We start from the raw sequence: 25,323 nt of genomic DNA, 5'->3' as shown, positions 1-25,323 counted from the left end.
CCAAAACAGCCGTTTTACCTTTCGTCCGTCTTGGCCAGGCAGCCCAGGGGGGCCCGTGACACCAGGCTCTCCCTAAAATGGCAAATGAGGACACATTCAGTTTATCGACATATTTACATGCCTATGTCTGCGGATAATCCAACAAATTTAAGGAAGGAAATGTGATAATGTGTATACTTTTTCTCCTTTTGGGGGTTGACCAGGGGACAGTCCAGGATCTCCTTTTTGTCCCTAGAACATAAAAAAGAGAAAGCATTAATTTTTCATGACGAGTACAACATGTTCTAGTCTGCCAGAGCTTTTTATTGCACAAATTTCAACACTGATCCTGACAAGGTGCAGAGAACTTTGAATTTTATTTTTAGAGTTATATAATCAAAGAGTAACGAGTTCATCAAACTTATTGGTGGTTGTATTTACGCAACTGTGCAGTCCATTTATGCCCTCCTGTGACTCAGTTTACACCAAGCTAGGGAGAAGTAATGGGGAGTGACTGTGTACATTCTTCTCCCTTTTCGGGCAGTGGGAATCCTGTCAGTGCGCTCTGGGTCAGCATTCAGTGTTCAATTTTAACAGTGAAAGAACTGCCATGTAATATGTGCAATTATGTCCAAGTGGAAGCACAGTATAGCATTCCCTGTGTTAGTGGTTATGTACTGATAAATAATCGTGTGATGTGATAAAGCACCCAAATGGTAGGGCTATAATCAAAGAACAACTGTTATCAGGTGATTGCAAATGCTGTAACACATTACATTTGACTCCAAGGCTGGGTGTGGAAATAAATCATCCTGTGTTATGACATACATTGCAGCTTGCAACCAAAGCCTGTTTTCAAAGAAAGTAAACTTCTTATAGCAACAGCACATTAGCATTTGAGCATAGATGGAAAGTCATGCATAATTTTAAAAGAACAGATTTCATTTTTGCACTGGATAATTCCCCCCTTGACAGTATATCGGCCCATTCAAACTTGCATGTTTGTGTCAGTTACCACTTGGCACTGAATAACCTCTTGCAGTTTCTCCAGACTGATTTCTTTATAGTGCAGGGAGCAACATCCATATACAAACACTGTCTTTTCACTCTCCTTGAACTAGATTATCTGAAGGGTTTAAGTGGAAAAAGATGTGGAATTGGTTAATAACTTCTGCAAGCTCAAGACCTTAATAAGCACTTTTACCTTCCGCTGATTTATCCATTTTCTATTCCTTCCTTTTCATTTTTTAAGCCTAATGGTCGGGTACTTAGAGTAGCGAGTAAGTGAAAATATTTTTGCTTCAATTGATCATAATGACATCTAAATATACAAACAAACAAAAAAACTGCATAGCGTGCTTTCATTTGACTGGCTCGGTTTTTCTAAGTGCAGCAAACGGGGCCAAATCAGACAGTCTGCTGTTTGACGGTTGTGTGCAAATGAGTCAAAATGGGCCAGCTCAGGTTTTCTGTTCCAGATAACACATATTTACAAAATAAGACCTAACAAAAATATAATAGGACTTTTTTTTTTTTCCTCACAGTTATAGCAGGCCAAACCCAGATATGAGTTATGCTTTGGAAAACACTGTAATTGAATGCATTCAAATGGATTAGGTATGGACGTGAAGTATGGGCAATTTCCGTTTTATTCCAACAAAGTCAAACAAGGAGATCCTTTTATGATAGCAGGCTGACATATTGTGGAGCTAAGCAGCCCTCTTTGCTGACAATTGAAATCAGCTGAAGAGCAGGCTGGTGTCAAGTACATGCAAATGATTGAGACAGAAACTTAAAACTGCTGTTCTCTTTTGAAGGGAAACAAATGGCTTTTCAAAGTGGTAGAAGGAGCCAACAGCATCTGACCTCAGACATGCAAACTAAGTAAAATCCCAAACAAGCATTGGATGACTAGGAAAAAAAGAAATATCCTCAGTTAGAATATGGAGAATGAAGGAAATGTTTTATGCATCATAAAAAGTTTTGCCATGCATTTCATTTCAGTTTAATTATACTATCCTGCCTGACTGCCAGTACTTGTATCCCTGAGGGGTTCACGTTACAGTTTTGCCGAAGGATAATTATACTTTGTTCAGCGCTAGCAAGGCCAACTGATGGTCACACCAAACACTCCAAAACACTCGAGTTTCTCATCCGACTAATAACTAAGGTATAGTTATTAGTACACTTCAATAGTTGTAAATATATTTTTTTTGTAAAACCTTCAGTCTCAGTCCAATATTGTTTATTAGCTATTAACAATGTAATTGTTGGTGCCAAAAGTGTAGCTGGATAAAAATGAAACAACAGTGCCAATGTTCAATGTGGTGGATGGAAACATGACACCCAGAGCAGAGGAATTAAATAAAAAAGTCTATCTCTTTTAATGTTTTTTATTAATTGGACTAACATGAATAATTTTCTAGCATAAGTCATGGTAGCCACTACTATTTAAAATGTAGATGTACCTTGATTCCAGGCAGTCCAGGACGACCAGGATTTCCATGGGGGCCAGGAGGACCCTAAAAAACAGAGATTTATGTGATGAAAAATGACACAGAGGAAATGTAGTCATTAAAGAAGCAGCAAAAGATGGATAAAGTCCTACATGTGTGCTATTCACAGATGTACAGTTCACAGTTTCAATCTGTTGTGAGACACGAGGTCCTCTCTGCATGAGTATGGGTGCCCTGTGCCTGCTTGTCCAGATATGGATGTGATTTTTCTCACCTTTACACTTTTCCACTGTTTTCTGCGGTCCCACATCATATTGCATGGTAACTTTGTGCCACAAACTGTAGGAGTATTAAGACCTATCTCTGCCAAATATTTTATCAAATGCGCCATCTCCTACAAAGCAGGGGATGGTAAAGAAAAAAAGAACGAGGAGACAAGTTTTATTTTTCAAGTTGAACTTATTAAAAATTCAAGCAGTCTGCAAAAAGAGAATGTTTGGAAAATTAAAGCCACAACTTCCTGAGGCTTTCAAGTGAAGAGTCTTCGGTTCATCTGCACCCTTGTGTGGAGTGGGGATGAAATGCTGAGCATTGGAAAATCTTCTCCAGCATAGTTGAAAGCAATGAAACATGTTGAAAAGGCCCTGAACAGGAAGCTACTGTAACTTCAACCAGTTCTTTGAGTTGTAAAGAGTTTCCATGAGTTGTGAAGAAACACATTTTTTTTTTTTTTTTCCCCCCCAAGCTGGAGGTGAAAGTGAGGGATTGAATTACTCTGAGTAAAATAGACAGGGGCCAAAAGGTGTAAGTGTACAGTTGGGTGATCCAGCCAGTTTCTGTCTCAGTTATTTATCGTGCTGTATTATCACACTGTGGAAAGTCCACAGCGCGGACAGTTCCCCTCAAACTGGCCAGACCTCTCCCCAAGCAGACGCTCGCTGCTGGACATATGGAGACACTTAACAGAAGCTCATCGACAGATTTCCTCCTCCTCTTCTAGTCAGACCATTCTGCCTTTCAGCTCAATATTAAAACGTATGGAAGTCATTAGCTTCAGATAGGAAGCAAAGGACGAAAGAGAAACTGAGAAAAAGAGAGGTCAGGATAGTGTATTACAAATTACATTCTCACAGTACGTAAGGTAAGGAGGCCTAATAATGATGACAAGCTGTTTTGGGTGAAATCCCAGCAGGGAAAAGAATAATAAGTAGAATGCATACATTTGTCAAAGTGACTTCACGTTATTAATTATTAAAATGAGCCCTGACAAGTGGTCATTTAGAGACCACCAGCAAATAACCGCAAGATAATGAATACTAATAAGATATAGACGCGCACAAACACACCTGAGGTCTGCAGATGAAGGGTACCTATGTGCCAGCGCTGTGACCAGGTTTATGATGTGGGGCAAGGTTTTTACAGGAGTGGCGCGTGGAGTGCTGCAGTTTTATAGGCCATTAACCCAGAATAGACCTGCTAACGCCTTCTCTGGAGCACAGGGACGGAATTACTAGCTTTTATATGATGCTTATGCAATATAATGTACATTAAAAGATCTTAGCTTATTAATTTTATTGAGTTATGAGCTCGGGTCCTGACTGAGCACTAATTGTTTCCCCAAGATCAGTGGCACAGCCATCAATACAGCTGGTGTTGCGCACTGACTAATCTGGCCCCAACACCTTAATTTGCAGTCATCAAACAGGGTTCTTGTTTCACATAGAAAACAATGGTGATCGACTGGAGCCTGTCTGTGTGGAGTTGGCATTTTCTTGACATGTCTGTGGTTAGGACTGAATTCTCTTGATGTGACACTGGCATATGGTCAGTGTTTCTGTTGATGTTCAGGATCATTTCACTGGTGATCAACAAACTGTTCAGAATGTCAGCGTCTCTTAACTTGAATGTGTGAAAAATAGCAAATGTAATCTAGCTCTTAGTCATGGCTTATTCATGACTACATATGGCGCATGTATCCTGCACAATCAGTTCCATTGTTGACCCTGCAATTTGTGTCAGAAAGTATCAACCATTCTTCAGGCAATTGTGCAAATATTCTCAGTTTCACAATAACCCAGCATTGCATACTGATTATACGCTGGCAGGTCAGTTTGTTTGCACAAAGCCCTCTTTGATCTTCACTCAAGCCTCACATTCAGTGCCAGGTGATCTTCGGCACCCTGCCGGGTTTACGGCTGTGTCAAGGAACATGGATGTTTTCACGTGTCAAGAGGTGCTTTAAGGTGGTAGCAGCGGTGAGACTGTCTGCTCGGTCAGACATGACACCTCGATGTCAGAGAGGTAAAGCCTTAATAGTGCAGCGATATTCCAAACGTTGTAAAGTTTATGATGGGAAAAAGAACTACACTTTCCCGGAAATGCTACACTGTTCACATATTTTCTGCAATAGCAGAGCAGCTTCTTTTATATTGTGTCTCCCTGGAACATTCGGTTTATATCTGACCAGAAAGGAGAAGGTGAAATTTGATCTGCAAAAGACTGGATTGCTCTTTGAACTTGAGAAAATGCTAATTTCCCATAGGTGACCAGCATCTTATACAGCCAACTGAATCTGCAGTTGCTTACATTCTGCCTTTTCCAAATATCTCTCGCATGAAAGATATAACTCTTGAATTAGTGATGAAAATGTTTCAGACAGGAAATTCTTGAAAAATGGACTAACTGTGGCAACTGTATGATAATTCTGTAAATTTAGCCATACACAGTGTAGAGTCTCATTAGTTTAAATTGGATTCTGCTCTGGTGAGTTTGAATTCAACCAAAACAAAGTCACTAGGCTTCCCAGTCACACTTGGCCTTGTTTCCACACTGAGTCATTCGATTTTCTACTAAACATTGTTACTTTAAGTTTAAACTTTTTTGACAAATGGGCACAAAATGGGGCCAAACAAAGCAACTATGTTTTGAATTACATGGAAATGAACATCAAATATGAAATACAGCAAACGTCAGTTTTAATCCAAATGTTTATAACGGGTTTACTAGATCAGAGTCCACTTGTTAGCTTTCTGCAGATCATGCGTGTAGCCGTTTGGTATTCCCCCTCTAATCGTGTAAACCAGGACGGTTCATGGAAACGGTGAAAAACCTGCACCCTTGCAATCTGAGTCAGCGTGGCCTATAGTTGGGTCTCGAGAGCTTGACGATGAATGAGCTCTATAGAGGGTATGGAGTACAACTGGAGAGAGCTACTGAGCTCCAGACAGGGTCTTAAATGCCTTTAATAAGATGGGGACAAAGCCCTCTTTCTTCCTTGTTTAAAGAGATTGGGTTCCACAACCCACCCCTGAGGCCCAACTGCAGGGTGCAGTCTCATAGGCTCCAGTAGGTAGCTGATATGCAAAGTCTTTAGATGCACAAGTGCTCTGCAGGTACACTTTAGTGGCAGGTCAACAAAAAGAGCAACTAAGACCAGTATCACACCACTGAAAATGTTTCCTCTTTCATTCTATCCATGGGAGGTGAAGAAGTAGTTCACAGGTCAGAAACTGCACAAACAACCATCAATGACAATGTCTTTGAGAGAAATTATAACAATAAACCTTCCCTTAGGACAAATTATGCCCCGTGTTCTTTTGCTTCTTAAATTTCTTCTGAAAACATGAGCTTAAAATAACATCTGCACCTTCTCTATTTGATTCCATCAGTTCTCAAGCTACACTGAGGCTAGAAATTAAAGACATGGCACCAGAGGACTTATACTTATTAGAATACAATAGAAGTTTTCACTGACATTAACTTAGGACCCATGCCTAATTTAAGTAGTGTTAATGTGCTGAGCGTCTATTAAATATCTACATAATGTGATCCATTATATTTTAACCCACATATGTGTAGGTTGTGTTTGCTTGCTCTAAAGCTTTGCAAATGGACCTTGAAAACATAAGGTCAGCTAGATCAAACCCAGCGCCAAAGCAAACTAACAAGTGACTGAAAAATCTTCTGTGATCCACTGAGTGCTTGATCAAAACACTGAAAAGGTCATCCACATCGGTGAACAGCTAGTGGTGTTATCACCCTGTAATTAGAGCATTATTGAGTTTTGAGCATGAAAGGAACTGTAGAAGAGCCCAGAAGGGGAAGAAAGAAGATTTGTGGGTAATTGCGGTTAAACTTGTCACTGGTTGGATTGACTGGGAAATGCTCACCCGTGGGCCCCTCTTGCCCGGCTTTCCTGGCAACCCTGGAAGCCCTGGAAGACCCTAAAAGCAAAATACAGAAGTTGTCAGTGTCAGAGTGAAATACAGAGGAGGAAATAGAAGCTGCTGCCTTTTTTGTGTTATTTTAAGAGAGTCTTGAATACTGTTGAATAATAAAAGACAGCAAGTTTGGAGTTTTCAAAGTAAAGAAAAATCTTTAAAAGCCACTCAAGCTCAAGAGTCAATCATTAAAAACATGTTGAGCTTGTATTTTTTGTCCCTTGGTGAAGTTAGCTATAAGTTGCAAAGCACTCGGGCACTGAGACCCTGGCAGGCATGAGGATATCTTGTTAGAAACTAATGCCACACTCTCCCTCTGCAGCCAATGTTATTTCAGCCCAAAACCACTAAAGTGCATACACTGTAACTCTGAGTCATTGCGCTGGTTGGGAGGTCGGCGCTGGTTCCAGCCACAGCCAATCACATTAATTATAAGCATCAGCTAGCTTTGAAACAATTTCATACATGGATTAGCAAAGCCCTGAAAGGTCAAACTTAATGAGGGGTCAATCTGAGGAACCTGAGTTTGCTTGAAATGTTAGGATTGTTACTTATTTTCCCATAGCTCAAGCAGCTTAAAGTGGAAAAGAAAAAATAGACCCAAAACAGCCCGAGGCAGTCCTGCTGAAATTGGGTTACTGTAATAATGTCAGATGTATGGAGCACTTTGGTCTGTCTCAGCCAAGACCACAAGCTATAATTATACTATTTCAGCCTCCGTACACTCTGGAAATCCAAATGTCTTTCAACAACTTTTAGATTCTTTAGATTGCAACCATCAGGCTGTCCACACATGATAAGTAGACTCAGCTGTAGTCGCTGCTAGGGTCAGTGCCAAGGCAGTACTGGAGCTCATGTTTTCAGAGAAGTCATTAGATTGAAACATGACTAGAAATTTTAGTTGTATGCCTCCACCAACCAGTCAAACTGCAGTTTGCAAAAAGGGAGGAATTTGATAAAGTATCACAATAATTCAATCTGCCAAAAAGCTGATTGGTGTAGAAAGGTAAGCTACAAATATGACAGTAAGCAGTGCTTCAAGTATAATATCACCGCAAAGAAGCAAAAAATCCTCAAACATGGATGCTTTACGCTGAGGCAGCACAGAAGGGCCAAACAGTCACCACCAATTTGACCTTCTGAGTACAAAATGACATCATGTAACATTTGTCATCATTAGTGTATGTATCTTAAAAGTGCTGTCAACATTCTCCAAAAACCACATGATAATTTGTTTAAAAAAACAAAACAAAACAAACAATACCAAACAATAATAAACTATCCAAATGTCTCCAACCTCCTCCTAAACATCCAGCTTAGCTCATGGCTAGCTATTGAATCGTTATTTACAACATCAGACAAATATTATGACCCATTCACTCACGTTTCCTAATCGTTATCATATGTTCCTCGATTAAGCGAAATCATTTATCTCTTTCACTGGGAGCAGCGTGTGTCATTAACTCCCCCGGCCACCCTCGCATTCTGTGCCACTCGAGAGAGAGAGAGAGACTGCTGCTGGCGGTGTAGATTTTTTTTCCCCTCACAATCAATTAATCATTTGACAATTGAATATCCAATCTAATTTAAATTCCGTTATATAATTAGAATATTAATTGATAGCCATTCTTAATGTGCTCCCAGGGTGACAGATACTGCCATCCTATCAGATAGTGCTGTCATACCAAAGTGAAACCCTTGCCATCAGTGCACTGATGAGGCAATAGCAGACTTCAAGAGTTATACTACTGTTCTATTTTAGAGAGACAAAGTCTACATATTTAGGTTGGAGGAGTGTAGATGACAAGTTTTCCAGCCAGGAGATCAGAGTCTGTTATCAATCCAGGGCTTTGTTTTCATTAGCTGATTAATTTCATTTGCACTTACCTTTTTCATTTTGCTTACAATCACTGGTTTGGTTAGGCATCAAGAACTTTTCGTTAGATCAATGGATGGATGTCTTTTAAACATATCTAGCTACTTTTGTCACTGGTGCAGAGGTATAAAAATATTTAGTAATATCTACTAGAAATTATTCATTTGTATTCATTATTCTTCTTGCAGCAATTTCATCTGTCTAAACCAGTGAAAAACAAGGTAGAAGATCTTGTTTCTGACCCCAACAACATGTTATAAAGTAGCACTTTTCCAAAGTTCAGACAATCTTTACCTGAGAATATTACACGATTAAATAAATTATGATATTATTGTATACATCGGTGTTGAAATAATTTCATACAGGGCAACATGAGCCCAGAGTTTGCTGTAAAAAAAAAAAGATCACTTACCTAACTGAAACACTGAACTTTACAATGATATCGGTATTCTCTGTATTGTCTATTTTTTCTGCAATATATGGATATTTATCTGATTCATGTGAACACATAATATGTATCTCAATGCTCCAAAAGCTTGAAGGTCCAAATAGCCTCCGGTTCTCCAAATGAAAACCTGCTTTTATCATCTAATCATCACGTCAGATTAGATTTATACTTTATATTTGAGCCTATCATAACCACTTTGGTTTTAAAGTTCATAAAACTCTTGTAAGCAGCCCACTTAAGTCAGCTGTATCCCAGCAGAGTAACATCAGAATTTAAAAATAATAATAAATGGCACATAAGATAAGTTAAATTGGACTATAAGCCAAACTCAACAACTTGTTCAAACAACATAGTTAGTAAGAAACACAACAATGCAAAACCCTGGGAAAGTAACCTTTTCCACAGTAAATACATCAAGATGAAATGCTTCTCATTTTGTATTTATTATAGCCCTGTATACAAGTGTAACATTTATGTTATATTATAAGGCCTTCAAATATTTAGTCCCAATAGTTAACTGGGCACAAGTGCTTTATCCCTTTTTACCTTTGACCCTGCTTTAAAATGATTCGTTCTCTGAGCAGTCCCACTCCCTCCCAAAGGAATCTAACACCTCACTGCCGGCCCTTCCACCAAGACAAACACTGACTGGCAAATGCCAACTATGAACCTGACTGTTTTCAACATAGCTTTGAAAATAAAAATGAGGTTTGAAAATTATTAGCACTGCTTGCAAGTACTTTTTAAAAATCCATTAAATCATTTTATTTCATGACTTTGATAAACTCCCCATCATTAACACAACCAGCACTTCTACAATCAGAACAGTACATGCCGGGTGACTGCCTGATTCACAAAACCACACAATAAAGAGCAGCATCAGTTTTTACATCACAGCAGGTCTGGAGATCACAGAGTGAACCAGCAAATAAGCCGTTATTGAAGCAACAACCTGTTGAACTTATGTGTCACTGTGGTTCAACACAGGGTTAATAGACTAAGCTAAAATATAACAATACAAAGATAAAAAAATAAAGCTTGAATTCAAATACAGCAATAGATGTACAGATAAATGTACTCATCTAATCGTTTTACAGTTATTTCAACACAGACATTCATGGATTTCAGCAAAATGTTTATGCTGTGTTTGTTTAGAGCAGACACACTTACCGGTGGTCCTGGTTCGCCCTTTAGTCCAGGTGATCCAGCGAGCATAGAGAATTGGGTCGGTTCCAGGTCAAATGTTTGAAAGCCATCTGTTGCAGCTGGAGTGACTAGAGTGAGCGAGGTGGGCTTGACATCCAGCACACTGGCCACCTTTGGCTCGGGTTTCTTTGGAGCTACTGTGGTTAGCTGCTTTTTATTAGAAAAGTAGGCGTTTGAAGGAGACCCCTGCGTGGAAGCAGCTGTACTTTGGAGAGCCAGCTTCATCTCTGATGATCTGGTAAAAACAGGTAAGTGTATACTTTTTCCAGAAGGTTGTGGTGAGTTGGTATCCGCCTGCTTTGTGTTTTTTATGGCGTGTGAGGTTGGTTTGGGGTTCGGTGGAGTCATGTTGATCCCAGGAGATGTTGTAACAGACTGAGTTGGAAATCTAGATGGGATTTCAAGCCCTGGGTGAACTGGTGGAGAAACAGACACAGCACCAGGTTTTGGAGTGCTCATTGCCATATACACAGATGTTTTGTTTAACATCACGGAGTCCGTTGAAGGAAGAACTGTAGTCCTCATGTTTTCCTCGGTGAAGGCCAAATTAGGTGTCCGAGCCTTTTTGGATATCTCCGTCAAAGAGAGAGGAGTTATGTGAGTGACAGTAACGTTTGGGTCTGTGGAAAATAGAGGTAGCAGGGGTGGAAATACAGGCCGATAAGTGTCAGCTTCTCTGCATTGTTTCTTAATGTAATCACAATAGTTATGAGCTGCCTCGGCTGAGGGATAAATGTCAAACTGACAGATGGCACCTTCAAATGGCACCGAGCTGTGGTCCATTCTGCCCAGCAGGAAGGACCCCTCTGGATCCAGAGTCTCCTGTTTTTTAGAATGCAAATCTGCATGTATGCTTTTCTTGCCACAAGATGTGTGTAAGAACACTTGCTGGCCTCGAATATCCAAAGCCAGACTGTGCCACTGGCCATTGTAGACATCGTAGTCAAAACTTACAGAGCTCTGCTGCCCTACGTGTACAAGGATCTTCCCTGGTACAAACTGCACTCCGAGCTGAACTTTTCTTTTCTTTGACAGAGCTGAGAAAAGAAAAGCGTTGTTGATGCGATGAACAGACAGGCTAAGGATAAGGGAGAGATTGGAGGGGTTGTAAGAAGAGGGTATAACAGTGCGCAGAGGTGCCTGGATGCGTGCCCTCTCAGTGAGGATAACGCCTGACTTGAAGGGGATGATGCCATGATGGATGGATCGAGAGCTTGAAGATGGGGAGCTGCCAGTCCTTCGCCCAGAAAGTCCAAGCTGCTGCAAGACATCTACATCTTTAAGGAAACAAGAAAGAAAAATGCCATTAGTGGACAGCTAATTCTGTGTGCAATTAATAAGCTAATTAAATTTACACACGAATCTGATTATTAACATCCTACTCAAATGCAATCGGTATTCAAGTAAAAACAAAAGTGCAGTAATATAAATGATCATCTATTAAGATATGATGCCATGATGGGAATTCACAAGTTTAAAGTCCGACTAATAGAAAAACCTGCGGCAAAGACAATTTTAAAAGACTGCATAAAATTTCCAATATATGGTCACACTTCCATATTTGCTTTTGGGGATTGCTGGAAATTGTGTGATCGTTACATCAGACTTAATTGGAACAATTTCAGTGTAAGGAGGCTGAACGAGTCCCTGGAAAGGAAAGTGGTGGGTTTTTAAGAGGTGCATTAGAAACAGAAACGCTATCTCGCTTTATCTGGAAATGTCTGCTGATTAAAGATGATCGCTCTGACAGGGGCCCAAGCTCATGAAAACACACTGCTGTATTTTCTGCCGGTTTTAATTGCTACTTGCTTCTCAAGGGAGGAAAATGTGGGTAACAGTGATCCATTACAGCATTGTGTATTCTGTATATTGCTCCTAATTGGATCCACACCTTTGTACTAAAGTTTAATTAAATCCACATTTCATTGTAGCAAGAAACGGGTGCTTTTTTTCTACAGAACTCTTTACGATAAACGTACACTCTTGGGAAAGTGTCCCATTTCTCTTGTGACCAGGAGGCAGAGCTACCAACCTTCCGATTAGTAGATGACCTCATCTACTGATCGGAAGGTTGGTGGTTCGATCGATGGCTGCTCCTGTCTGCATCCCAAATATCCCTGGACAAGAAACTAACCCCAATGTATTGGAGTGTTAGATGACTGTGTTAGATGTGTGAATGATGCAACCAGTACAATGCGCTTTGAGTGCTCAGGTAGAAAAGCGCTACATAAAAACCAGTCCATTTACCACCTATTAGAATAGAACATATAGTCAGAAAAAAAGATTAGTACAATAAATGTAAAACATTCTTTCAGTGAACCAATAACATTATAACCTATATTTAACCAAAATTTAAACAGAGAAAAAGCTGAAATATTATACATTTAGTAACACTGCTTGTCCCAAACCACAAACCGAGACCCATTAAAGCAACAGCATCAAGGTTGTCTCTGTTATTTATTGGAAATTTGTTCTTTTAATTTTGATGTTGCATTTACAAAAATAACATTTACTGATCTTTAGAAGTCAAACATCAAGCACAGCGTTACTTCGGGCAGTCAGGCCAAGACATTAAAGTCAGCCCACAATCTCAGCACATCAACGGGTCTCTTATCATTAGTTCTTCCTCCCCACTATCATCAAGTGCTTGTTTATATGATCAGACCAGAAAACTGCAGGATCTTTATGATATAAACCAGCGTGTGATGAACAAAACTGGGTAGATTTGGATCTCAATACCCACATTATAGCTCAGCTCACACCATTCTACACATTAAACTGGTAAATCTCACATTAGCCACACTATTTAAACTATGTCAATCCCAACTTATCCGTTTCATGCCATGTCTGACTTCATGGATTAGCCTTTTCTTTTGACTATAAATATAATGGACTGAACTCTTCGAATCAAAACAGACTGACTTCACATTATTATATTATTTTCTATTATTAGCCATAAATTTAGGTAATCAGTGATTCTAAACATAGTTTTTTTTCTGTTTAAATTAGTAGGGTTGAAAAATCTCAAACCAATCAGCACATGCTAAATATATATTATGTATTAATCTCCTCTGTACGTTTCCCCATCTTCTCAGACTAAAAGCTCACATAGAAATTGTAAATACCCATTCTTTTTTCACTTAGTAAATATAAATCGCTAAGTGATAAATTCTGGCTCAGCAGAAGAAAAACAAGTATAGACACAAGTCCCGCTAGGAGGCGGGAAATCCAGCTCAGTATGTGCAGGCAGCGGGAGGTCAGCTCGACTGAAAAATTCACACATGGAAAAGACACATCAAACAGTAAGTGAAACAAGAACAAAGGCCTTCTTCAGTCAAATTTCTTATATAGAACTGATTTGAATTGTTAATATGGTATGAGGAAAGCAAAATTGTTCTTTCATTGTGTGATGTACTTTCAGGGCTTACACTGCATATTTAAATCTAAGCGGGTAGGCGGGCTGCCTCTGGCTTTTTGTGGCCTCCTGATGAGCTGAAAAAAATAATAACTGAGAACTGAGTCTGACACATCCTGGAGACACGCATAGCTAAAGTACAAGTGTATCAGACAACAAAAACTTTTCACAGAAAGCAGGGGAAGATTAATATGTTTCCACTATTAGTATGCTGCTAATGTAGACTCTGTATTTTCTGCAACAGCTTCACAGCAAAAATATTCTAGCAGAGACAAAAAATGTCTATTTTATAGATACCATCAAGAAAAGCAACAACACTGAATAACAAATCATGTCTCTTTACATTTCTGTGATGTGATCAAAAACTTCTGGGAACAGGTACGTAAAAATCCTTACATTATTTCAATTTAGACAATCTCCACCTCAAGGTCATCTTCTCTGCCATCACCAGATGGTTTTCACCACGAAAGCTATTTTTAGATCATTCTCAGGAAGTGCTGCTCTGACCACTTATACTGTGTGCTGTACATTTTCACCAAAGACCTAAAACCTGCATTGAGAGGAAACATCAACTTCTGTTTAAACCTTACCTAAATTTCACATGACTATCGTTTGTGATGAGATCTGGGTCTCCAGCTACGAGCAGTTTTCCATTGAAGAGTCCACAGTTTCCAAGCCCAGAGGTAGCGTGTCATATGTGAAATGTTCTGCATTTTTCTCAACATTTTTCAGTTTACGCACAGAAAATTAATTCCTCGGGGTGAGAGTGTCAACAGGGAGTGCTACAGTAACATCCTGAGGCATCCGAGGGAGCGTTTATAGGAAACAGTCTTAATTGTGACACATGCCAGTGTAGCATCTGGTGCCGGCTCAGAGCACTTTGAAAACGGAGGAGTTTTTTGGTGACATAAACAATCTTTGCTCAACTCCTCAACCACTCACCAGATTTCCCTTCATGGATCTTTGTCCATTTTCTAAAAATAACAGTCAGGCTAGTGGTTTGCCATTTCGACACACTGGAGGAGATCCATTGGGGGTTGGAGCATATCCCAGCTGTCATCGCGTGACAGACAGGGTACACTGCACAGGCTGCACAGAAACAGACAACCATTCACATTCGTACTTATAGCCAGTTTAGAATTGCTAATTACCTAACCCACACATGTCTTTGGACAGTGGGAAGAGACAGGAATACCTGGAGAACCCATGCAAGCTTTCAAAACTCCTCACAGAAAGGCTCTTTCTGGCTGGTGGGTAAACACAGCAGTCACTAAAAACTGTCCATGTGTGCAAGAAAAGATGTCTTTTGATGTGAGAATTGCCAAATAGAAATATGGTAAGGCAGTTCTCAGAACCTTTTGGTCAAAACTTGTAGGATGACTACAAAAAAACCAAAAACCATAGCCTGTTTTTGAAGAACCAGAACGTCAGTGACGTAGTAGCTCAACATGCTTACAATCCATCACGGTTCACAGGTCATTGTTCAGAAACTGACGGATGTGACCACAACCACAACCTTGGGGTGAATATGTGCAAGACGATTTGTGGAAATCTCACTAAAATCTGATGCTTTGTAAGAGAAAAAGTGATCCTTGCAAAAATGGAAAACTATCCTTAAAGACAAATATGTCTATTGCCGTACAGTACTGTAAGAGGACTAATTTGTGCGTGAATGGTCAGATGGGCATGGATGCCTCGTTAACACATGAGGTCAACAATCCTTTTGGTCATATGAGCTAAAAATTAATGTCTTTTAAGAACTTCAAGTACAAGAAGGGTTTTGTTTTCACTAAATTTCTCATCTGAGAGAAAATTGTTGGCCTTTGATGAGGCACAATAATCCAACTACTGGGCAGTGTATATTACCAATGGCTTAGCTGGCCATGGCTAAACTTTTACTATTCCATATTAAAAACCCAGAATATATGGTTTTTTAATTACTATCATGGTTATTATAGAAAATAGTCTTAGGCTTCTTGCCTAACTGACTTCATAACAGAAGTAGATGTAGGTGCTCAGTCAGTTTCCCTGAGGTTTGCTGGTTCAGTGTCTGGCACTGACAGATTGGCTGTCATCTAGAAGATGGTTGGTATTACATCAACACATACATAATGAGCTCCCATATCTACTCTGGGATTACTGCACTCTGGCTGACCTCAATCGGGAACACTTCTGAAAAAAACACACAGGCTGCTGATATATGTGTAACTGTAGGAACTAAACTTCAAGACCTGTGCACACTGACATTGAAGATTTCTTCTGGTGTTTGATGTCAAAATGTAGAAAACAATGCAGACTAAAAGCTGTAGTATAACAAAATCTGGATTGCGCAGTACAGGCAACAACATCCGAACATGCATAGTCATTTCATATCTGCACGACTGCTCCATGTGATCTATTTGCAAATGATCCAAACAATCTGCCGGTTTGTGTACCAGCAAAACAATTTTTCTATTTTAGCCTTTTGCAAGCACAAAATTGTGCCTTGTTAGGATCTGACAGTGTGCAAATTAACACATTCGCACATATAAAAATCTAGGTCTCTAGACACTCAGTCATCACAGGAAGAAAATATCATCTGATGCATGCAGAGTTACAGATAAAACTGCCAGAAACTGCTATCAGGGAACACAGTGGCTTACGTTATCAAATGACATCTAGAAACTGGGAAGAGTGCCGACTGAATAAAAATCTGGCGGATTTTGATTGACAGCAGACTCAGACAACAAGCTGATAATGGCCTCTCAGATGTATAACAGCAAACTAACTGCAGCAGACATCAATGCACAGCTGAGTGTGAGTCACAATATGAAAGTGCGAAAGTACTTCAAGCAGACAAGACTTTGTAAAGTGTGGCTGATAGGTCATGTAACACTTTAATTAAGTTATCAAAGAGGGGGGTATGAGGTTTGCTGAGCTTTAGAGGCTTAGAAACAAAAAAAATGAACTCCTGCAGAATGAGAGAGGTCCACAGGTTCATGTTTTTTCCAACAAAAATAAATATCTGAAACACATCTGAATGCACATTATTAGAAGACCTGTTTTTGTGTGCGACATTTGAGTTACCAGTTCAGTTTTCGCTGTAACAGAGACGTTAGCAATGAAACCAAACCACTTTAAAATTGGTTTGGTAAATTCAGCAAGTTATAAGTATTTAAACCTCCTGCTTCTATGAGCATATATTAGAAGATGTGGCTGTCCCACACTCAACCACAACTTAATATGGTTTCCAGCGAAGAGTAAACACTATGAATCAGTTTGTGTAGTTGGCAGACTGCACTGCTCATAAAGGTAAAGCTGAGCAGGATTTATGCTATTCACAAATAAACAGCGGTAAACTGACAAACGTTTGCACAATAACAAGTCCATGTTAGGACCACATACTTACCCAACCTTCTACAGCTCATTAGTTTATTTCAATTTTCTTTTTCTCAGTGGTTTTAAGGCATATTTGTGACACCACATGCTCAGAAAAACATTGAATGAAAACGGATAACAGACATTTACCCACCTTTGCTTTAAAGTTTCTTACCTTGTGCTTGTGTTAGCCTTTGAGAGCAGGTACAACAGAGTAAAGTCCAAAGAATCAGAACTCTCCTAAATACAAAGACAAAAGGAAACATTGCAGATGTTAGAGGTTTGTGTAATCTTTATACTTTACAATTAACTCAGCTTTCAGGTCCACTTCAATCACATTTCATAAAAAAACTTATAAATTCCTTAAAAACGTCATCTGAGCCCTTAATGTATCTCTTTCGCATTCTTGCTTAGTCCAATTTAATGCAAAATGTTATGTGAAATAATTTGCAGGATACATTACCAGTTTAAGTAAGCAAAGTGACATACTAAGTTTCCTGCAGAGCCATCTAGCACAGTGATGTTAGGTGAGGCTGCAGCATCAGCAGCAGCAGCCCTTGCTTTTTCAAACAGTCTAACATCTGTTTCAAGACAGCAAGTTCTGGCTTATCTTGCTGCCTGACCAGATAAGCTACTGCCCAGCAGAGGCAGGTAAGTGCTCCCATAAGCCCACCTCTGACAATCTTTAAAAAAGATGCACCGCATCACCTTAAAACCCACAATGCCAAGCAAAAGATAGACAAATGCTTTGGGGAAAAAAAGTGTTTCACATGTCAGTGTTTTATCGCTAACATCTGACTTTTATCTGAGGCAAACTGCAGCCTGGCTGAGCACTTTTGGACTGTGGGTTTTAAAAGGGGTTTCATCTAAACCCAGCAGTGAGAAAAAGCTGCTTTTCTCAGCCTACACAGGGACGTGTAATCATTCAACTAGATTTAGATCAATTCTATTTTCACAGGCCAACAGTGCCACTTAATATCCAACATTAAGCAGCACACGGCAAATTTTACACCATTGATTTTTCTGTGACATTTATATGTCAAGACAAGTGATAAAAGAGATGCTGATTACTCATATGGAGCTGCTCTAAAGGTGCTGAATTATCTCAAATGGGTGTGAATTTCAGCTGTCTCTATGATAATATCAGGTTTTCACACGTCACATCATTTGGGCTTTAAATGCAGCAGATGAACCTGGGTGAATGTGGTCCAAGTGCTGCTTGAAGTGGCACACACTTAGTGACAAGTGCTATAATTAAAGCATTTTCAGGAATTCTTACATTTGTGGTTCTTCTCCAAAGAGCCACAAAACCACTGGTCAGCCACTGGCACAATGAATGCTGGTTTAATCTTCAGAAAGTTTTAGTCCTTCCACCTTCACTGTAATCTCCCTAAACTGACAGCAGCAGCAGCAGCAGCAGAAATGGTATGTGCCACTTGTGACCAAGCCTCCTGTATGTCCTGCAGATTTTATGTGATGCAACATCTGGACTTTTATAGGACATCTCCTCCCATTGTGTCAGCCAGGCCAACCAGCTGAGTAAGATGCACAGCAGGGAGGAGAGAAAAGGAGGAGGAGGAAGAGGAGGAGTGTCTCCTCCTCTCATACATTTCCCTTAAATCAGTCCCAGATCGTTTGGCAGCTCATTCAGATACAAGCTGCAAAGGCAGAACTTGAAGAACAGCACAGCAGACTACACTGGCTTTCACTGAACTGATGTTAAGAGCAGAGAAAATAGTTTCCACATGCTTATCTCTGCAAGCCATTAAGTACACCACCTGTTCTGCACGATTTCTCAAACAAATACCTCTAAAAGTTCAAGTCATTTGTCTTAGTAACCCAAGAAATGCTGTCACAAGTTTTTTCAAACAACTACTGTAAAACATACTGCTTGTATCAGTGCTGCTAGACATCAACATCTTTCTCGAAAGGACACTGATTCGGGGAAACCCGAAAAAAAGAAATCCCTCTTTAATTCAGAAAAGTGAGAAAGAAAAGTGCTCATTTATGCACTTCTGAATATGTCGACTCACCCCCCGACTCCAGTGGTTTTGAGTTTGGAGTACGGGGCATTATCCGGCTCCATAGCGGTTACTTCATTCTTTCTTGGGAGTTTTTTCTACAGTCCAGAGGAGGCAGATAAAGTTTTTCCATCCCAGGTGTTCCTTGAAGAGTCGCGCGTAGAGTAAAAAAGTGCAAGACAGCAAAAATAAAACAGTGAAACGATGCGGGATTAACCAGCAGTGAAAAAGCTGCTTTTTGCCATTGTCTTGCCTCTAATTCTTTGAGTCTCCTTCCAGAAGATAACAGCAACGTGATTTTTTTTTAAGAAAAAGAAAAGACGCTCCACAGAGCTTCACCTGTGCGCTTCCGATATTTCTTTCCGTCTTTCCGTTCGCGATAAACGTTAAAGTCTTGTCCAGCTTTCCCGGGGAATCAATGCAGGACAAGATGTAGAAGCCCAGCGGTGTGTGTATGTGTGTGTCGACTTCCCAAAATGAAAGTTTATTGTGGACTGAGGGAAATCTTGAGAAGCGGGAGAGGGGGGACAACACCTCCCTCTGTCGCCCTCAGCTGACATCCAGGGGAAGCAAATCTGGAGCTACACGCGGTTTTCAGGCGCTCCTTCAGCAAAAGGTGTGTCATTTCAGAAAGCAGGAGCCTGTCAGTTTGCACGTGTGTCTGTGTACTGCCGATCAAATCACTGAAAATCGTGTAGTTTTCGTGATGTGCTAGAAACAATCACATCTGCAACATCTGCTGGGCCACAGCAACCATTTTAGAAACAGATGGTCAGCCCTCTGTAGAAATATGGTGACCAGACATAAAAACAAAGCTCTAAAACAGATCCTGCTTGTTAGTTTTGTCTTTGATCAGTTAAGGATAATTGATGATTGAGATGCTTCCAGTTATGACGTGGATAACGGTGCTCACTGTCATATCTTGCTGGAGTTAAAAGAGCATTGTAAATGTTAATAATAAAGGTTAATTCATTCTGATCTAAGCACTGTTTTACTTAGCAAAAAGATTCTGTGGGTTTATTATCTGAAAGATTTGATTAGTAAAGGGGTTTTTTAGCACCTGGAAGCTCCAGTTATACTCACTATGCTCCTACATCATCAGTTTGCCACAAATCTGCTAAGAGTACAGGGATATAAAGAGTATTTTTGTTTAGAAATCTAACTAATCACATAGCAGCCACAACAAGTCACCTGCATGCTAAAGGTGGTGGAATGTGCATTCACCCCTCCAGAACTTGATCTATTTCTAAACTGTTTTGCAGTTTTGGCGTAGCGACCTCACCGCTTTACTGCCTCATGGCAACTGTGGGGCTGAGAAATGAAGTCCACGCAGAAGTTCAACAACTGCACTTCCTCTTGTGGTTAAGGCTGGCTCAGCAATCTCCACAGATTCTCATGTTAAAATGCCCAACTTTACAGCAGAATGGTCTCTATAGGTAGTTTCTACCAGATGTGCAGGCTGTGGCCATGTGATAAGTGTGCCAACACAGACACACAGGTTTTGATCTCACAAATGACAATGCTTGCTATGAGTGAATTTCAGTTTTTTATTAGTCTGTTACTGTTAGCTTACTAAATAGCAGACATCTGTGCAACTTACTAGTCATGCTTTCAAGCATTTAGTGATAACCCAGAACTCTACCATGTTGGCTAAATGTGGTCAGTTTTTGCTTCAAAAATGCCAACATGACAGCAGGTCCTCCAGCTACTTTCTAGTTATTAATTTGCCAAATTCCAGCAAAAGCAACACTGACACTGCAAAAAATAATAAAACTGCTCTGCACTTTTCTGTGTGTGCATTCTCAGTTGTTGTGCACTTCTGCTGATATTGAAAGTATACTTCTGATCATTTATGTCAGCAAAGAATATTATTGGCCAAACCTGCATGTCACAAAAACCTGAAACTGTTGCAATTTACACATTTTTAGAGCCAACAGAAACCCCCAGGAATTTGAATTGGAGGCTTTTTCCATCTGCATAATCAGTCAAGGTGAAGCAAAACCACATGAAAGTACTTTTGTGGACTCACCTCCCAATCCACTTGTGCTCTACGAAAAATATTTAACTTCTTGTGAAACGTGTGACTGAACTTTTTCAGTGTAATCTGTCTGACATTTGAAAATTTGCAGTGTAAACACTCCTGCTGTTTGTGCTTCGCAACTACTCTGTCTGTGTCAAGTTCCATCAAACTCCAACCAAACCCCAGCAAATGCGAGGAACACATTTCCGCTTTGACAAATGAACAATTAATTTAATCAAGTGAAATTTAAACCATTAAACCAGCTTTTTGTGACAGCCCCCTTTCACCCCCTGCCTCTTCACTGTTTACTTCCGTTCTCACCATTATAACAGGGTTGCAGGGCTGCACTGATTCCAATTTGTGCATGTATGTGTGTATGTGCATACGCACTGTCGTGTGCTGCGAAATTCCTCTGCCAAATAAAGTCCTCATTGACCCGCCTTCAACAAACACGCTATGACAGTGTCCAGGGGAGACCCAACAGAGCACCAATTCAGCCGTCTGCAACTGGATCTCTTCTCCTCGCACAGAGTCCCCACACAGTTCATCCTCTCATGACCAGGAAGGAAGGGAGCTCACCACCTTGAAAGAGCATTTCCCATGTACCTGTCTCAGCATCGCCGGATGTGAGCTTTTGTTACCACAAGTTTTAGTTTACAGACAAGGAGAGCTATGTTCTGTGGAAGAGCCTAGGGGAAGATCTTCAATCTGGAGTGTAAAGTTTCATGGGGTTTGTAATGATTATTGCAGCAGCCTATGCAAGTGATTCTCAAATTGTTGCCCAGGAACTGCCAAGGGGTTCTTAGATGCATGCCTGTTCATCTTCTTGCCAACAGTTAAATGAGAAGAAGAAGAAGCAGATGGTTACTTTTGAGCTCAGCTTAGCATTAAAGTATAAACCAGGTAACATGTCTATTTAAGTGCAACAGATCTGCCAGTTTGCTGTTTTTGCAATTCAGCTTTTGTGTAAGAGAATAAAGCGTATTACAGAACGAGCTTCAGAGCTTTATTTTATCTTTAGACAAACTGTATATGAAAGATGTATGTAATTTATAGGTCTTTTTTCTCACTTCGACTGTCTCAGTGCTTTTTATACAGGCATCATTTAGAGCTCGCTTCACCGATTCCAACTGATTCACAACCATGCTGCCCGGATTTTAACTGGCACCAAGAAGTATGAGTACATTACTGCAGTACTGGTTGTTAAGTTCCATATTGATTTTAATATTTTGCTAATCATTGTTAAAGCATTAAACGACTTTGCTCCAGAGTACATCAAGGACTTATTAACCCCCTGCGTGCCTGGGTGTTTACTGTCATCGGTGACTTTTTATTCCGAGTTCTCGGCTAATAACAAACAAAGGTTAGCAGGCTTTTGCAATCATATGGTTATGTTGTGGTCTTATGATATGTGGTATTTTTTTATCCATCTTTATTTTTATTTTATTTTTGATTTTGTTCAGTTTTTACATTTTCACCTACCTTTTGTGAATTTTCCTTTTCTTTTTTTTCAGAGATCCTGCCTATGGATAGGCCTAAAATTGGTTTTCAATAATTCAATAATAAGTAGTTTCATACCACTGTGTGGGCATGAGCCTCTCCACACATCTAAAAGAAAGGTAATTATTTTCATTAGCAATTCCCTAAATTAATTGTCCTAAATTGTAAGGTAATTCCTAGCAAAACCTTCTATTTTACTTTTATATTATCAACAATCAAAACTAATGGCGTATGTATTTTCCATCCTCACTTCACTCAGACCCAAACCTATTTATGCTTCCTGAAAAAATAATTATATATTTAAATCATTTACACTCTAAATGATTTTCTAGATAAGCTGGGCCCTTTAGGTTTTAGGCAGGGCCCATTTGTCCAATAAAATACACATTTTTTTGTGTAACGGAGTGTTCTTCAGTAATAGCTTTCCTATGTAACACAGGCAGTAAAATGTTATGTGTTGTAGGTATTTGAAGTCTTTCCAGATACGGTTCCTTTGGGCACATAAAGGTTTGTGGTCTGATGCATGTTGGTGGTCCTTGACACGAAGAAGTTTGAGAACTCTTTTCAGTTTGGCCTCTGGGATTTACATTTCTGTTTTTCTACCTGACAGCAGTTTCACAAGAGTCGTCTTCCAATCCAAGCAAATACTTTCCTGCATCCTCGCAGTTCAGGCCAAAAGCTTGTTTTAGTGGAAAGCATGAATTAGCTTTGATGGAAAAGCTGCAAGATTTTCTATGAGTATTTTAGTAGCATATTCTCTTCTTCACAGGACCCCAGTGAGAAGTTCTGTGTGTGTGGAAAATTGGTGGATTTTCCTGCAGACAGTGTCGTTGTAACTAGCATTGCAATTAGCATCGAGGGAAATTTGTTCAACTGAGTGCTAATTAGTTATATGCAACAGTTCAGTTTGCACAGTTTAAGATTTATGGTGATATATTCAATTAAATTTGGATTCAATTTGAGTAAAAACATAAATGGGATATTTTTGGATATTCTGTTCTATTTTTACAACAAACCCTAAAATATGAGCTTAACACATGGCACATCTTTTCATGTCATGCTCTAGAGATGGAAACTCTTGTCTGATAAACACAGACTCTTTTGTTTTACTCTCATGTCTTGGGGAAATGGGGCCAGCCGAATGCAGCAGACTCTGCTCAGGCACAGCTGGATCCAATAAGAGCATGCCCTGGTGTTCTGTTTACCCATTCCATATATTACAACAGGAAATTTGGGGAGGAAAAAAGTGATATAATAGTATCAAATACTACTATATTCATTTCATTTCCCTACTAACAATGCTGCTTTTTCCCCTCAACTACAAAAAGAATGATAACATCTGAAAGCACACTGTTTTGATGTTCAGCCCAGAAATACTTTGTACTTTGTTCTACCATAACAATAGTATATTATGTTAGTTCTAGGCTGTACTCTGTCTGTGCACATGTAAAGACAACCTATCTACTGCACAGCAAATCTACCTAGCTGCACCTGAACCTAAACTTTACAGTTTAGTCTCACGGCTCTCGCCTTAAATATTCCTACAGAAGGCAGCTGTGGGAATATTAACTTTACAGACTGGTAAAGTTCAACAGTGTGGATCATTTTGTAGTGGCTTTTTTGTCTCGGGCATTTGTGGAAACAAAGTGAGACAGAATATTGGACTGAAATTTGTCAACGGGGACAGAAAAGTGAAAATAAAGTTAATAACATTGTTCCTCTGAGTTGTTTCAGATTGTTAATATTTAACATTTTCTAGCATATTAGCAGTTTTCCTTTTAATGTTATTAGCCTATTGTGCTATGTCACACAAACTGTTATTCAATGCAGGTTTAAAAGAAATACACATTATTTGCCGCATGCATACATACATATAAACTTTTTTCCCCTCTACACTCCAGAATAACACAATGCACCAGTCATCTGGTTCATCCTGATATGCTGCACCAGGTCATGTATCGGCCATCTTTGCTACTTTTTTTTAGAATACATTATAAGTCAGTGCACTGAACACAATAATGCAGTGATAGGGTAACTCAAGATTTTAACCCTCTTTAACAGTGTAATAATAATAATTTGAAGTTGTGCTAGAACACAAAGACTCAATCTGTCTGAAGGCCACATTAGATGTGGTAATTATTGCCAATTCCTTACCCCGTGGAGCTGCAGAAAGACAGACGCTGCTGCCAAGTCAGAGGCATTGTTGTGGTGACATTTGAGTGGGGGATCAAACCGCTGATGAATAATCCATATTGAAAAGCTGCTCTTTCTGCCAAATGTCAAACAGCAGCAGGAGCCATTGTTCAAGGAGCGGACTCTAAAACTCTTCATTCAGCATCCTCATAATACTGTGTCACACAGTGTACTAGTAAAGGTGGCGATGCAGCGTGTGCTGAACAAACAGTGGTTTAATAACTGAGGGGTAAAAAAATTCCTCACTCACTAGGTTGCTCATTTTCTAAACCAGTCCTGTCATAATATGCCACACACTACGTTTGAATGTCAGTAGAAGTACTAACAGTTTACTTTCCTGCAGCTTCATCACAGCTCGTTTGTGAATTGCTCTTCCGTTATGGATTGCACCCTGTGATGATCTCTGATCTCTGCAGCTCTACAGTACATCTCACAAATCTAGAAACCCTCATTTTTATCCTTTGCTTTGAATGTGCAGCAAGAATGAGAAACATCAGCTTCCTGCTCCCCTTCTGTTTACTGCAACAGATGAAAAGAGAGCAGAGTTTTCTGTAAAGACGAGAGCTTAGCTGATTTGTTTTGCATTGTCATAAATTGGCAAACTGACTCTTTATAATTAGCCTGCCGCAAAG

At 39.7% G+C, this 25,323-nt stretch overlaps 1 protein-coding gene across 2 annotated transcripts in view; it reads right to left on the bottom strand.

The window, feature by feature from the left end:
- The window catches only part of col27a1b (collagen, type XXVII, alpha 1b), a 66,292-nt gene extending 46,698 nt beyond the window's left edge, over positions 1–19,594 (bottom strand). Inside the window, exons 1-8 of one of the 2 annotated variants that reach the window (XM_005473605.4) lie at positions 19,318–19,587; positions 18,991–19,122; positions 17,133–17,197; positions 10,150–11,462; positions 6,605–6,658; positions 2,448–2,501; positions 178–231; positions 19–72 (exon numbers count right to left, since the gene is read on the bottom strand). In XM_005473605.4, the coding sequence (XP_005473662.1) occupies positions 19–72; positions 178–231; positions 2,448–2,501; positions 6,605–6,658; positions 10,150–11,462; positions 17,133–17,197; positions 18,991–19,043 (1,647 nt within the window). In that variant the 5' untranslated portion in view covers positions 19,044–19,122; positions 19,318–19,587. Of the gene's footprint in view, positions 1–18; positions 73–177; positions 232–2,447; positions 2,502–6,604; positions 6,659–10,149; positions 11,463–17,132; positions 17,198–18,990 lie in introns of both variants that reach the window. The other variant, XM_019366079.2, reaches the window with a different exon arrangement.
- Positions 19,595–25,323: the final 5,729 nt, after the last annotated feature.

Source organism: Oreochromis niloticus, linkage group LG12 (assembly GCF_001858045.2).
Source record: "Oreochromis niloticus isolate F11D_XX linkage group LG12, O_niloticus_UMD_NMBU, whole genome shotgun sequence".
NCBI classification, from domain to species: domain Eukaryota; kingdom Metazoa; phylum Chordata; class Actinopteri; order Cichliformes; family Cichlidae; genus Oreochromis; species Oreochromis niloticus.
The sequence above is the reverse complement of the archived record's forward strand: the minus strand, read 5'-3'. Positions and strand labels throughout refer to the sequence as shown.